General features: G+C 34.8%; 1 protein-coding gene across 1 annotated transcript in view; it reads right to left on the reverse strand.

Moving 5' to 3' along the window:
• C5H14orf39 (chromosome 5 C14orf39 homolog) overlaps nt 1-16,858 on the reverse strand; it is a 31,755-nt gene that overhangs the window by 6,095 nt on the left and 8,802 nt on the right. Inside the window, exons 4-11 of the mRNA XM_026114268.2 lie at nt 15,229-15,318; nt 10,610-10,794; nt 10,085-10,127; nt 9,129-9,249; nt 7,845-7,939; nt 2,782-2,921; nt 2,259-2,338; nt 58-143 (exon numbers count right to left, since the gene is read on the reverse strand). Coding sequence (XP_025970053.2) covers nt 58-143; nt 2,259-2,338; nt 2,782-2,921; nt 7,845-7,939; nt 9,129-9,249; nt 10,085-10,127; nt 10,610-10,794; nt 15,229-15,318 — 840 coding nt within the window. The remainder of the gene's footprint in view (nt 1-57; nt 144-2,258; nt 2,339-2,781; nt 2,922-7,844; nt 7,940-9,128; nt 9,250-10,084; nt 10,128-10,609; nt 10,795-15,228; nt 15,319-16,858) is intronic.

Raw genomic sequence — 16,858 nt, forward strand, 5'->3', positions numbered from 1 at the left:
TTATTTCCATAATCTTTAATCCCAATAATGAAAACTACTTTATTAAAGAAAAGTTACCTGAATTGCATTTGGTTTTGCAAGCTTGCTATTGATGAAACTTCAGCAATTTGTGGACAATTAGTCCCTGCATTGCCACTAACCATCTAGAACACAGGAAAAAATTCAACTGAAGCAGCTTATGAAATTTTTACTTCGACAATATCACTCTGTTTTCTTTTTAAACAGTTCAAATCCATTCTTTTAAACTCTGTTCAGGGGTCATACAAACATTTTTTGCCATTCTTTGCATTACCTCCAGTTAAACTTTTTAATAGCGTGATACCCAAAACCACTTGTACTATTTTTGATAAAGTCTCATTTACAGCATTAATGGCTAGAGATGAATAATTAACTTCTTAGTCTTACAAATTATATTACATAATAGACCAACTTTAGTCATGTTTTCTGCCACTGCAACCAGGTTGCTCTGGCTTGACAACACAGAAAGGACTGCAGCCAGCCCTGTCTCTATCTTTAAAGGCCAAAGTGGGTATGCATGTAAGCAAGCATGTCTGGAGTGCAGAACTGCAGGAAACATAAAAGCACTCCCCGCCTCACAGATTTTCATCAGATCAGAAGCCCTAGTTCTCATACATAGCACATATTTGTGCCTTAAGGGCACACAGTGACACTAGGAATCTATGCCTCAGCATCAGAAACACATTATTTCACAGGGAGCTGCTTTTTCTTTTTAATTTGTAAAACATATCAAACAGAATTCAACTTGGGGTGAGGGACACAAGGGCTGGGTAGGCAGAATCCATCTGCCACTCAGCTCCTGCAGCTTACAGCACTCCTCTTCTGAACCATAGCAACCTCCTTTCCTCCATTCCTTTTATTTTTCCTCAGATTCCATCCTCTTTTCCTTGTTGCCATCACCCTTTCTTAAAGTTCCCTTAACCTTGACTTACTGCTTCCCACTATTCTCCTGAGTGCAATTCTAGGACCTATCCCACCCTCCCATTCTCATCTCTGGATTACCCTGGCAACAGCCCTTCCTTCATCCTCATCATGATCAACTCCCTTTGCCACTCACCAGTCATAACTGTCTGAGATTTCCTCTGGTCTTGTTACACTCAATCTAGCCCTTGCTCTTCATGTTGTCTTATCTTATAAAGGCTTTTTCTTCTATCACAGGCTCTATCCTAAATCATTTAGTGATTCACCCACTTCATCTTTCAGTTCCTTGAAATTCTTAAGAAAATCACAACTGGTTCTCATAATTTTTTACTTGAAAAATGTTGTGGTTCATTAAAATTTGGGTTGAAATAGATCCAGTGAGATGTCCCTTATAAATAAAGGTTTTTGTATGAAAACTTCCCCAAACTTTTGCTCAGCAAGAACTATTGCAAACAATGTACATACTTTCTCCTGTGGCCTTACCTTACCTGACTATGTCTTTTATACTTTGATAATCTATTGGTCCTATGAAAGTTCTTGCAGTTAATGACATTTTATTAGTAGTTTTTATACCTGTGCAAGTTGTTCCTCCAACTTGTTTCTGGATTGTTTCACTGTGTTTGTGTATTTAAGATATTAAGCTGCAGAACACTTCAGCTTTTCGAAAAAGTGCCACAGGAGCTGGGGTTTTTATGGGTGAGAAAAGGAAAATGTGGACTCCTCAAGTGTACACAGTGGTGCTGCCAGTGGTTTTGACTCCTCTGAGCCTGGATTTTTTTTTCTGACTAATCTTCAGAATTGAGCTGTTGAACAGAGTCCTGTATAGTCCTGTATATAATCCCGCACATTTAGTCCTTTATGAAATCCTTCACTATGGAGCAGATGACTGATAATTATTCAGTAATGAAAGATTATGGTGCTGTTTTCAAATTCCAAAAATTTGCTACACACAATCAAGTAAATCTACATAGGTTATTCTAAACTTAAAAAACTATTATACAAAATGCTTTGGATAGACTATCCACCTAAACTTTGGGAGGGAGCCAATATTACCAGTATTATTTGGAGTACCAATATTATTTGGGAGTGAGCCAAGCCTCACTTCATAAGAGCATGAATCATTTTGCAATAAGATACACATTTTCAGTTGAATTAGGAATGACACTGAAGGAGGCAAGATTTAGCATCCTGGTTCCAGTGTTAACAAGTTTTATATGAGATATAATAGCACTGGGTATATCTGAAGTATTTTAAATTCAAACAGGCATAAAAAACATATCGTACAATCTCATGTTTTTACCAAGAGGAGAACTGCATACCTGTGCTGGATTTTCTGCTTGGCTGGAGAAACTGCTAGTGACCACTGAGTGTTGCACAGATTCTTCTTTTTCTTCTCTGCCTAAAGTAATAAACACTACTTAATATTGTTAATAGTACTAAGTATCCAAAGCATGGCATTGTTAAATTGAATTCGTGAACAAAGCTTATAAACTTTCCTCTTATTGGATAGCTAAAAGAAAGGTATCGCAGAACATGAAAGTATCAAGCAATTTACTACAAATAATATTCATTTACAAATGCTGCTAAGGGCAGGTTTCAAATCTTTCTGACACTACGTATCGGATATACCTGACGTCACTTTTCTCACAGCACAGATGAGAGAACAATCAGACACAGAAGATTTTCAAAACATAAGGATGGCTAAGTATTCAACTGCTTGAAAGCCTGGTGCCAACAATCACGGTAGAAACAGTTGACTAGATTTATCATCATGGTTTCCACTCATTTACTTCATAGATGAGCCAAAATCCTCACAAAAAGATAATTAGAAACACACTGTACCTGTTTCTGTCCGTTGTGTAGAGAATCTAATAGTCTGTACAGACTGGACTGATTTCTGAGGAATGCAAGAGAGATGTAATGGTTTATACAGCTGATGTTCCTCATTTAACAAAGGTGGCTGTTCACTCTCTTCAAATATCCTAAAAAAAAAAAGTTAACAACTGAAAAAAAAAAGGAAATCATAAAATACAACTGCTTCAAGTAAATGGAATTTTAAAGGGAGATCCATGCTTCCAGGGAGGTTCTACCTCTTTCAGATCCAGCAAACCATAAACCTTTACGTTTTCCTTAAAGAACAACACACAGACAGAAAATATCATTCAAAGCAGAAGACATGAAGCATTAATGAGCTGATCATAAGAACATTGCCAGGTTGAATTTTGACAGTATCAAAGAAAAGTATAGGTAGCTGGGGTTTTATACTTTTATAAAAGTACTCTAACCATTATTATAGTTCTAAAATCACATTTTCACATTTAGAAATACTTTTTCCTCTCCCTGAGGTTGTCTGAAATACTCATACTATATATACACAAAAGAGAAAACTAAGGCAAAAGCTTTCACTTGTGGGTTAATTATTTATGTAGGGTAAATAAACTTTTATAGCACAGAAATAAAAGTTAGCAGGACAAAAGAAGATAAAGTGACTATTTGGCACAAGAACATTTACCATGTTTTTAAATAACGACTTTTATTTTATTCTCTTTCTGTCACTCCTGCTTGATGCCTCTGTGCTTCTAGCTACATCTGGTTTATGGCTGACTAAGCAATACTAGTCAGAACAACTGAAGATTTGGGTCAGGTTCCTTTTGTTTTTTTCTTGAAGTTTTTCTTAAATAAAAAGTAAGATAAAATGCAGAATGCACTTTATAGGGTAGTATGGAGCAAAATTAGCAACACTACTGGTGAAACACCACCAAACTAGAAGCCCTGAATAAGATACTGACCTAATAACACATTAAACTATTTTACATGCACAACTTTGATCACATAAAATCATGAATGCACCTCAAACAAATAACTGTGATGAAAAGGACTATCTTCACCTGTAAAGTTACATACATGCCTCGGGCTGCGCTGGACTCAGAGACCTAACAAACTGCATAAACCATATACCAGCCAATATATCAATTGAATAAAACTGGAATAATGAAACTTTTTTTCTGAATTTCCTTCAGCGTTAGTAATTGCAGATGTTGCTTGTGTCAAGAATGAGTACTACAGGAAATAAGAAGTTTATATGAATGGCATCTCTTCAAGATTGGATGTGGAGAGCTTAAAAGCAAGAAGCGATAAAACCAGCTGAGCACAGAAGCCTGGCTAAGTCTGCTTACTCACCTTTTGCTCAGAATGCCTTATCTGGCCACTTTATCACAATCATCATTCAACAGCGAATTGAACAAGGCTGCTGCTGATGGCTACAAGTTAGATCACCATCAAGCTGATTTTTACAGAACTTTGGGTACCAAATGGTGTTTTTAAAAGGTCCTGGAGTTACTTTCTGTGTGCTTTTGTAAAGTCTAGCAAGCATCTCATCACATTTCTAAATATCTGCCCTTCACAAAATAAAGAGTTCTTTTACAAGATTTAACTAGTCAGAAGAATATATCAATGGCAGTTACAAACAGGACTCAAGATCTTAAGATTTTTTTTTAGTTGTAGTAATAAAACCTTCCCAAACAAGCCTGCAGTTAAATTTAATGCATATATAATACATCTACATCCTTCCCTCCCCAAAAACACTATTGAAAAAAACCCCACAGGCATCTTCTCTGACATAATTAATAACCATTGAAATAAAAATCAAACTGCAGACTGAAGCCCAAAATAGTCCAAATTGCAGCAACAAGAAAGATCATTTGTCTTCTTTATCTACTTCATTGTTAGCAGATATCTGAGTACGTAAAAAAATTTCTTCCATACGTAAAAGTAATTTCTTCCATATATAATGAAGCCCAAAGATGAATATGGCTTTATCTTTACTATTGTACTTAAATGTATTTTGATTATACCTATGAAGAATCACACTGACTACTGTGGTATTTACCAGGACTTTTTACTGAAGCTGTGTTCAGTACTCTAGTCACAAGCATGTTAGCAAGTCCTTTAGGAAGCAGAATTTTTAATGACTAACTGCCCTAATATCTAATAATAAAGTAACTAATAATTACCTATGAGGTTGTGCTCAGCACAGTGTTGACTCTTCATATATGTTTACACTTAGAAGTCCAGAAAGAGCTTTATAAGTGTTTTTCCAAGATTTATATTATGAAGTTTTTTCCCTTTGGTCAGTAAAGCTAATCACTGGTAATACAGAGACGGTGAAAGAATGGCAGTAATCCTCTACAGAATATGCTTTACAAGAAGTATTAGCAAAAAATGTCTCATTTGGAGCACAAGATATTTTAGGTATTCACAGGTAGAATTAAAATATATAATCAAATTGAAAAAACAAATCTACAAAATAACAGATTTAACTCTCAAGCATTTTAGAAAAGCAAAGGAAATGAACATGACATATGCCAAAGCATTTAAGATTTCAGCCTTTCTTCGTAATAAATATGATCTCCAATTAAGAAATAAAGACCAGAGCTTCAAAAGAGTTCCAGTAACTTAGCAGTCCAACTCACTTTAAAATTCAAACAGATATGTGCTGCTATGTAGTGTTCCTATTTGGTGATTAATGAGAACCCTTGATTTGTAAATATTAATTATGACAATTGTTCTGTATAACTGCTGTACAATGAAAGTCCACTAATTAGAAAAAAACAGCTCATATGAGAAGAAGAGAAACCTGTGTTTTGTCGTCAGCCTAATCAACAACTAGCTGGCCAGCAGTAACTGATTCAAACTAAAATGTTCCAAGCTTTTTAAAAGAACAGTTACTATTGCTGTTCTCCTGTCCAAATGAAAACATACATATCAGCAGCTATTAATTAACTTCCAAGTTGGTCTCTTGTCTTGTAGCTCTGTAAAACGTTTCATGGGTTTTAATTTGTATATTGTTCTGCTCAGCGCTTTCATTGCTCTGCTTAACTCTTTCTCTTGATGCTGCTGGTTTCTCTTCATGCTGTTCTGCTTCAGTTCACGGAGATTCACAGTGTAATTCTTTTTTTCTTTCCTTCTTTTGTGGCAGAAGAAGATATGTCTCATTTCTTCACAAAGCTGTCTTTACTCAATAGTCATCTTGTAGTGACTGAGGAACAGCTCACAAGAGATTGGTACCCATATTCTGTTGTTACATATATGCACATTGCCTTGAGTCTGCAAAGGTTTTAGTCCACATGACTATAGAATATGCTTTCCAAGAAGTATCAGCGAAAAATCTCTCATTTAGAACATAAGATAATTTAGGTTTTCAGAGGTAGAATTAAAATATATAATTTTAGTACATTTTCTGTTTTCACAGTGATCATATTCACTGACTCATAATACACCTGTTTTTAACACCAGTAGCTATCTAATCAAATTATCTACTTCTATGCTTTCTAGTAAAGATCATTTTAGCAAATGACAATCCTGATTTCACGAGTGCTAAGTTTTTAATACATTAATGTCAAATGGTTTTCTTAAAAACATTTTTACACCATTTGCCACAAGTCTTTATATTGTGAGTATCTCTGACATGAATAAGCTTAAAAATTTACTCTGGGCAAAACATTAATTAATAATCAGATTATGGTCTGATACTATAGCTCATATGCTATATCAGGTAAATGCATACATGAAGGTTAAAGAGAAATATGAGTTAGGATAGTGTAAAATGTTTGCAGCATCTTTTAACTGCCATGCAAGCCATGGAACGGTTGCTTCAGTAAAAGCATCTACTTCTATGCAATCAAGACAACTTCTGGTGAAGGTGCAAGCACCTGAAGACACCATGGCACAGAGGCAAACACAGAACTGGCAGGTCTAGCAAGATGCCCTTCGCAAACCCTTTCTATGAGAGTTTTGACTGGGTGCTTCTTACACCCTCGGTCGCCAAGCAGATTTCCTCTGTCTTTTACAATATTTCTTTAATTAGCATTTTCCTTTCTTCAGACGGAATATACTTGGTTCCTTTGAAAATTCCATGGGACTGTTTCCATCCCTTTTTACTTAGTCTTACATCCAAGTGGATTTCTTGCTTCCTTGTATTTCTGAGGTCTTGCCAATTAAGAAAAGCACATACATGCAAGTAGAACTGCTGTAAGGCTATAAACCATAAAAAGTTTGAATAACTCACAGGTTTATAGGAGGACATTTAAAGTGTCTGTGTGGAAAGGATCTTAGGGATAGTTATTACAATGACACATTTCTACACATACAGTCCACTAAATGGCTACTTTAAAACCCTAAAAAGCTTCTTTTTCAAGCTTTTACAACAAAATGTAAAGTCACTTGAACCAAGTTTTTTGGACATACTTTCAGTTTCAAATGGAATATTAGTCTAACAGCACTAGCTCTAAGGGTGATATTTCAATACTCACAAGGATTCCAGATGAGTGCAAGATGATCCTGATGGTGATTTTCAGTCACTTGTAAATGAGCTCCAATTAAAGTGAGTCCCAGTTGTAAATGACCACTGACTAATTTACTAAGCCATTAATCCTGTCTATGAAACTTTCACTCACGCTTGTTTTTAAATTTCTTAAGTGGTTCAGAAATGAACACAAATGACATTTGGAACCCTGATTGCTTTTTCACCAAATATTTGCTTAGCAAAGTTAAAGTATTTTATTTCTGACTGCACAGTCACTGCAGCTATATTCCAAACCTATAAAGCTATCCACATAATTCTCCAAGCAGTAGCTATGAGGAACAAAGACTTGTATAAAATACTTTCGGATAGTATGTTTCCAAATACACTTAATTTTCAAGAATCAAAATGCACCACCATTTTTTACTAAACCCCAAGAAATATGAAACTTTTAAAATTACATAATTAAATCACCTGTCCAGGATTGGAGAAGCCTGCCAATCATTTTCATAGCAACAATTTGTGTTTGTTATAGTCTTTGTGTAAATGCTGAGTTGGCATTCTGGATGAAAGCAAGGAAAATAACTCATTTTTTTTAAAGTACCTTTCTTTAACCTCCTTTGGCTTCTCTAGACTTTTTTTATTTGTTCCTTCCATCATTTCTGAATTATTTTGAGCTTCTGTAGTCGCTTCAAACGTCTGAAAAGATAAAGAACATATAAACATCAAAATCATAAAAACTTGAAAAATTATAGCTACATGCTGCAAATATTTTCTAAAACTGACAAATCAGTGCATAGTACCACTGTTTTTGTAGCCACGATGGTTTAAAGAAATAAGCAGAACAAGGTTTGAAGAGAGAGGCAATTTTTTTTGTTGGACCAACTATAACAACTGGAATAAACACAGAAGTTTTTGTGCATAGACACTACAAACCTATTCAGAACAAAGAGCTTTTTACATGGTCTCCTTAATAGATACAAATTAACTGACGTCATTCCTTTTCACTGTATGTTTATACAGCATCTACCATATTGGGAACTTCAGTCTATAACCACAGCTGTCAAACACCACTACAAATTATAAATAAAAACCACCACCAGTGCACAGTATGCTTCTGTCAGCACTGGGCTGGCTGCAGTGGACATGCCTGACACAGCTGTAAATGGAATATTTGATCATCTGGTCCAGAGAGGCAGAAATGACCAGCTGTGATACTATAAAAACTCACCAAACCCTTTAGGAGACTGGTATTCAGGCTTAGGAGAGACCTTCGACCTCTTAGTAGAGCAGTGGGTCGAAGTGCTGTCCTGACAAAAGTCCTTTTTTTGAAAGATCATCACTTTGGAATCAGGGCTTCTTCTAGTCATTGGAACTGTACTAATGTCCTGCCTTAAATCAGCCTCTGAGGTTTATTTATCCTCGCATTTATTTGAAAAAAAAATATTAGGAATTTATGTGATTCTTATTTCAAAACACATTTAGTTAAACATATTAACATAACCTTCTAAATACTAGTATAATCTGTGACGGCAATACACTCAAGCCCTGGGGCTCACTAAGGAATGGCACTGCTGTATTATGAAGAATATCGTCTGGCCTTCTTGAGCTAGTACAGAAGCCACCGTGGCACAGTGCCTTGAGGGAAATGATGGTGTAAACTGAGGTCAATAAAAAGCAGGCTTTAAGAGCTCTTACATGCATAGATTCTTCTTCCCTAAGCAAGCATATGTGATGCTACAGAAACATAATTACTAATTCTGGAATCATCCTGTTTGTCTGTGTGCTTGAAAATACACTACATTTTTTATGTTTCAGAATATCTAATGGTATATATCTACATATATAAAAAATATGCATATAAAATAAAATTAAAATACATAGTTACCTTTTTAAAATAATTAATTTTCATTTCTAATTCTTCTGTTTCTTTTTCTAATGCAATTGATTCTTGCGTAGCAACTGCAGCATGCTTTAAAATTTCCTGTGTTTTTTGCCTCAGAGAAGCGCTTTCATGTTAAGGAATATAATGGTATAAAAAATGTAATCATGTCAGAGAATAAAGATATTGAACCATAACCTCTAAGTATTTTACCGAAAAGCTTTTCTTTTACAAAGTCTATCAAATGTGAATTGTACATGTAGGAAAATGGAGGATAAAGCTCCCACTGGGACAATCCTGACCCTGGATTGCCCATAGGGTAAAAATCCTATGGAAACAAAATGTGGTGAATGAAACCTTAGTGAGGACCTCCCATTTTTTCCAGTAATTTGTCAGAGAAATAGAACTGCGTCGAAAAGGGCACAAAGGTCGCTCATGAACTTGGTGAATCAAGGAGATAAGGGCCATCTCCATGCAGGCCATGGGATCCAATTTAAGTTCTGATCCTATGAAAGCTACAGAAGCAGGAATTTCCTGCTCACTCCAGTGACAGCAATGCTATAAAAGTCTCTATGGCAACATTACTTTTTTCAGGTTAGGCATATTAAGAAATCCCTTTCAGCCCTATCCCGTAAGTGCAAATTCTAGATGTACAGAAAGCTCTGACAAGTTTACATTTCTTAGACAAGTATTCAAATCTAACTTTGCTTAGTCTTCTCTTCCTTAATGGAGCATTTTGACTGATATGTCATTAAATGAGATTTGTTTTTCTTTACTCAGAATGCTCTCATAAATTTTAACTGAAGCGTATTATTTGGCTTTCCATTTTCTCATAAGAAAACACCTATGCTGCCACGCTAGACATAAACCTGTAAATAATTACTATACTCTTTAATAGAAAGATGTGAAAGGTAGATATAAACTTTTCCCCTGTAAACTGCATAAACACTACACAAGGATACATCTGTAAAGCCCAATCATGAAGGGATTTAAAAGGTGTAGGCTCTGCAAAAATAAAATTTCATTTTAGAACATTAATTCACAAATCTAAGATAAATTAATAGATTGGGAGCCTTATCTTTGGATTAGCATACATAACAGAAATAGCAGTACAGACAGTAAGATCACGAAAAAGAGCATAAAAATAAATATACAAAAAATACCTTAAAATAGAATCTTGAGAGGTTAGACCTAATGCAATTTTATTATTAAAGACCTTTTTACCCCAAGAGGCCTAAGGGCAAACCTCTCCCTCCTACATTCATGTCTTGGAACAATAAGTATTAGCATGCATATTCTAAATCCTTGTTCAAAATCTTCCCTCTCAAAAAGGTATAACAGAAAAAAAAGAACATTTTATTAGCTGAAGAGAAATTGTGAAAAATTAATTTGTTAGTGTTTGTACAGTACTTTTAATGTGCAGTGCACTACCAATGTTTACGCCAGGATCTACTGTTAAAGCCTTGATAATATTAATGCCAAAATACCAATATCCAAGTAAGCACCTTCTTGCAATTTATATCGCTCAGACTGTTGCAAAATTCTGTTTTGGATTTCTTCAATCTCTTTCTTTTTTCTGCAATATTCCTGTGCAAGTGGAGTTTCTGAATATTTTTTATGGTGTTGCTCCAAAATCTCTTTATACTGGATTATGTAATCCTGATACATTTTCCTATAAAAATACATGTCATTTAATTTTTTTTCACATGAAGCTATTATTCCTAAGGAAAAACAGTATTAATTTATGGAATCAGCTCAATAAGACTGTCAGATTATGTTCAGTATATCACTACTTGGCTCTAATTTTTCTCTTCCAACCATTTTCAAAGATTATACTGTAAATAACAAAGAATACAGTTGTGAAGTAAAAAGCAGTCAGGCCTCATTGTTCTGAAAGGGATGCAGATTTTACCATATTCAAAGGCAGCTTTGCAGATGTAAAATGCTTTTACTCTCTGTATAATTATCATGAAACTCACAGCAGCCCAAATTCCTTGCTGGTACACATTGGCACAAATCCACTGATTTCAGAAGAGCTGTATCAAACTTGCACTAAAAGAGAACTTGGCCTCACATCCTATATTTAGAGGAGCCTGATGCATCACTTAGTTAAGAGCTGCCTCCAAGGAAATGCTGAGCAATCTGTATCTGATCCAGGGAAGCCTTAAACACATACGTTAGTCACATTAAAACAATAAAGCGATTCATGCTTAAGGTTAAGCAAACACTTAAATGTTTAGTTGGCAAAGAGCCAGAATGCTCAGCTCCTTTTAAGACTGCCCTCTAAATTAATCTTACATTAATATAATTTCACTGAGATCACGTGAGTACGTAGCTACAAATGAATAAAGTAGGTAGCATCAATTAAGAGGCCCCATTAAATAAATGCTCACTACATTTTAAAAGTTTAAACTGGCTATTGTAGAAATCACTATAAAAACAAATAAATACCATAAAAAGTAATTGGATGCAATTCATCACATAAAGCTGAAAATTAATCAAGAGTATGTTTGGAAAGATGAGAAAGAAAAGTGCTGTAGTACATCATCTTGTGTTAAATCGATGACAGTAAATGCATTGGAAAAGACTTTCCTCGGTTTGTTTCCTCATTCAGACACGGAATTTATAGGATAGATTGCTAATGACAGACCAAATATTCAACTGTCTCATTGTGATGAGTCTTTTATGTACACCAATAATGCTGCTGAGCGTAACTTCCATTGTACACAATTTCCACAGCAAAAGAAGTATCTTTTCGGGAAAGTGAGTAATTAACAATTCAATCAGCGAACTGGTTCTGGTTTCTTCATGTCATACGCAGGTGATGTCAGGATAGGTCTGCAGGAAGTCTGTATTTCACACACAGACAAGAGGTTAACTATTAATGCTTCTTAAAACTATGAATAATAACAAGCAGTGCCAGATATCTGTATTTCTTTCTGTCTTGGAAATTAAACAGCTGCTTAACAACTTCTTGAAATGAAAGTAAATGATATCATTTTTCAAATATTTATATTCTACATCCTTCATTCTTGAAAAAAGATAAATTTGGTCATATGCAAAACATATTACAGGAATTCTATGTTGAGAATTTATGCAGATAGTACACATTAATATAGACGTATCACAGGTACAGACATCTACTGTGCATTGTTACTGCAGGCTGATCATTCAACTGAGAAAGAAATATTACACAAAGTTGCTTGACACTAGAATATGCCATTATAAAACCATAGATTTGAAGCAGAACGAAATGTAATGCTCTACAAAATGGTAAAAGCGACAACGGAGAGGGGGAAATTTTGGAATATTAAGTTATTAGCACACATGTAGATTAGCCAGAAAATCCTTTATGAAACAAATTATGTTTCTAAACCAAAGCCAGAAATCCACCTGTTTGCCTGCAGCATTAATAAAGCCTACATTAAGGAAAATTTTCATTACATGAGAAGCATACAGTATTCCTCTTTAAAAAAAGTATTTCATCTCAAACTGCAATAAATCATTAAATATAATAAGACTGAAAGGGAAACATTTCTGACTGCCCTATGGCTAGGCTAGGAAATGGAACAGAATGAAAGTTGTGTCCAAGCTCAATAGTGGAAGTTTCTGCTCTTACCAAAAAAAAAAAAAAAAAAAAAAAAATCTTTGTTACCACAGGAGAAAAAAGGAAGATCTCAGTTTTCAAACAAAAACCACACTCCAGGCACTAGTTTCTGTTAAATTAACTGAAGATCAACACACCTGTTTAGAGGAATGAAATTGTAAATCAACACTGTCATGATTCAAAGTTGTGAAAGGAATTGAGACTTCTCAAGCTTTGTGTTGAACAGGGCATTAATCTATTTGCTCTTCTACATGAGAGTCTTGGGAATCTAAAAAGTTATTACTGTACCAGATTTTCCAGGTATGACAGATGGAGAATGTTGAGCTCTATTTAACCTAATCGATGCTACAAGCAGTAACTGACCAATAAGGGAATTTTCTGATATACAATTAAGAATGCATTACGAATAACTTTTAAAAATATAAATGAAAGTGAAGTAATTTGCTGTAACTTGTACATTTCAAACTTCTGAAAATAACAAGAGCAATATCAAGTTATCCTCAAACTTTAAAAGAATACTTTTCCCAAAATATATTTTCCCCAGATTAATATTTATAGCTGTACATTGTATAATACATTGACCTTAAGAAATTGTCACTATTTTTAATATTTCTAAGTAATTCACATTCTCCAGTCAACATAGTTAAATATTGGCTATTAAGCATTCAGCAATACATTACCATCATTAGCAGAAGTTTTAATTTAAGATCAGTGGGAAAAGGACAACACCCAAAAAAACCCCTGAACACTATATGAATAGCTATTTCTTTCTTTTTCCTTCTTCATATCACTTATTTTCAGGATTAATTTTCAGTACTAAATGTTCTTATATGTACTTGAAATCAATAATAATAAAGAAATGTGGAACATTCCTAAAACCTCCATAATAAGAGCGTAATTAAATGAAAATTAAAATTATCTTTCCATCTAAAGCAAATGTGCTGAATGTCCCCAAATGCCAGGCTAACAAGACATTCAGCATGTTAAGTTTTAAATGTACTTATTTTTCTTCCTGATTTGTTTATTTAGAATTTGCTGAATGCACATCTTACTGATTTGAACAAATTATCAAATGCTTCAATACAGAGGGAGTATATTTGAAAGAACTATCTGAAGACCACTTCTATAAAATGCATAAATTAAATTTATGTTATGATTTATAGTCATAATGTCTTATAATTAAGCTCAGGAAAATAAATTAAATCAAACACTTTCATGTTAGAACTGAAACTAGTCAACTAAAGAAGCAATTTAAAAGTAATGCTTCTCTGGCTTGTCAGCTCAAATTAGTGAAAGCCAAAATGGCTTTATCATATACTAACAGAAAGCCAATTTAGCCTTATTTTCACCAAATATAGAGCTCTGAACAAGAAGACAGATAAACTACTGAGTTAATTAAAGGCTATTGCTCACCTAATGCTACTTCTGCAGTCTTCAACAATTGGCAAAAAGAACACTCACAAAAGAACCAAACCTAAAATTTTCAATTACAGTTACCTAAAGTTACACCTCTAAATTGGTATTCACACATCTAAATGGATCTGCCCTGCTGTCAGCATAGGGCTAACTAATCTCTGCTCCTTCTCAAACAGATCAGTAAAGGAGAGCAGTCTCTCTGAAATGAAGATCAATTTTATTTAAGTGTTAAATTCTACATCACAAGGGTACATTCTGCAACAACATTCTACAACAAAACAAGTGATATCTTCACAATGCAGAATCCATTCTAGAACCACTAATATTAAAATGGTATAGATCAGGCTTTCCTGAACCACTTACCCTATTTTTCAGGATCTAATACTCAATTTGCATGCTTACAGTTATTATGAATAACATACAGATATATACAAAACTTGATTTGAATATTCTAATAATATTTGAATAGTCACAAATAAAGACAACCACACACTTATCTGAATATATCTAATTATCACCTCTTTTAGTGCATATATGAATTTAAAGCCTTATGTTCAAACGATGCTTCTGAACAAATATAAAACCTCAGTATTTTCCAAAAAGTCTACCTGAACCTGAATGTTACTCTGAAACTACTGATATTACAGTGTATCTGAAGATATGTCATCACAATGAAAAAAAAAAATCATTTATAGGTGAAACTTACTTGATTTCTTTTTAATATGCTCTGACATTTCACATCTCTGCCAGAACTGAAACATTCATTGCCTTTATTTCATAGGACTTTTCTTGAAACTGTAGCAAGTTGAACAGTATTCTGGAAAATTCTCATAGGTATTTGGGAAGCAGTGGAATTTGTAGAAGCCATATTTTATCCTATCTCATTAGTAACTACAAAATAACAGATGACCTCCTAATAATGTAAACTGAATATCCTTTTAATTATTCAGTCACCTTATTACCCTGAAAAGTTTACAAAACCAATAGCTCTCTTTCATGCAGAAAGCATTATCTCTGCTGATCAGTTTAGACTGCTTAGTAAGTACTATTGCTTGAAACCTCATCTCATGTGATCATACATACTCCTCATTTTCTGTAGCTTCTTGGTTGGCTTTGAGTTCTTTTTTCAAATATTCTTCATGCTCCCTAAGAATTAAGTAAGTGGGTTTCCAACTGCAGAGAAATAAAAAAAGTATATAAATGGTCTTTTCTAATAAGAAGGCATTTAAAAACAAAGACATCAACAAAGAAGATACTTCAGCTAGCTAATTAGGACAAGTCATTCATCTGATGTTCTGAAAGTCAAACATAAATGTTTCCAGTACAGAAAGCTTTTATATGCAGACATTTGTCTTCTCAAGATTTTAAAGTCACAAATTCAAGAATAGGTATAGGATTGCCAAAAATTACAAAGTATTTTTTGAAAAAGAAATAGAGTAAACTTCAAAAATCTTTGGAGCCTAATGCTAAGCAGTTGGACATCTAAATCCAAACAACAGGTACTCAGAATAATGAAACCAGTAAACCCTTTAGACACATACATTCTTCTTGTTGGTGATGAACACAACATTGGTTTCACCAGAAATATTACTAGCAGCTATCTCATACCTAAATGCAAGCAGCAGTCACAAACATGGCATCTCCTCCATCACCTAAGCAAGCCCCTCTCAGAAAACAGCCAGGAAGAGATGGTGTCTTTCGGTACGATAGCCCAGAAACTGGGAGCACTGACCTGGGAGTTTGGACTCACTAGTCTACATACCACATCTTACTGACTAGATGAACTCAAATTCTGCCCTTACAGGAAAACATCCTGGATAACGGTTAATAATAAATGAATGGCAGAGGAGAAATGAACTGCAGTTGCTGACAGGTAACATTCTTTTCTGCTTCTGAGTCATCGTCCACATGTATTTTCCTACTTGGAAGGACTCCAATTAGTACTCAAAACACAGAATGCTTAAAACGTATGTGTGACACTGGATGTTTTCTGTATAAATGTTCAGCTCTTCACAAAAAAAGACACGTAACAAAAACACTGTGGTATTTGCAAATTCACTAGTATATAAAAAATGCAGTTGGTATCTGGCTACACAGGTTACATCTACGTTGCTAAAAGCACCCTTTCCAGGAACCTGTCTCCTGGCAAGAGGTGCTGAGTCGCTCCCACCTACCCAGCTCATATCTAGATTCCTCTAGAGTAAACTGATCAGTCCCTGTTGTGTAAGGCTTGGCCTGGGTCTCCTCTTGGTCTCATGCAGTCCCTCTACAGCCCTGAAAAATAATTATTCATTTTTGGGGGTTTTTCTCCATTTCAGGTGCCTCATGTAAAGTGAGAGCTATGAGGCAGCCCATCAAAGTGATGTTCTTACAACAGGATGCTGCAGATTGTACTGAAATCACAGCAACTTCAGGGAATACATGAAGGACTTAGTGCCCTGGAACTAAACCAATACTATTGTCTCAGCACCCAGGTATGCCTGGATGCCTTTTTCCTTGGATGTATGCCAGGTATGCCAAGATGCCGCTTCCTTGGCTGTGTGAAATCTAGAAGACAGGCGAATATATTCCTGATTTAAGTGAAATGCAGATGTGATCTCTGGAAGCAGCATATAATGGATCTTAAAAAAAACATCCTGTCTGAAAAAAGATACTGTAAGGAGCACGAGCCACTAAGGCCCGGATGTCTCCTTCCCTTCCAGCTGAGGTAGCA

The sequence above is a fragment of the Dromaius novaehollandiae genome, chromosome 5 (assembly GCF_036370855.1).
Source record: "Dromaius novaehollandiae isolate bDroNov1 chromosome 5, bDroNov1.hap1, whole genome shotgun sequence".
Classification (NCBI taxonomy): Eukaryota; Metazoa; Chordata; class Aves; order Casuariiformes; family Dromaiidae; genus Dromaius; species Dromaius novaehollandiae.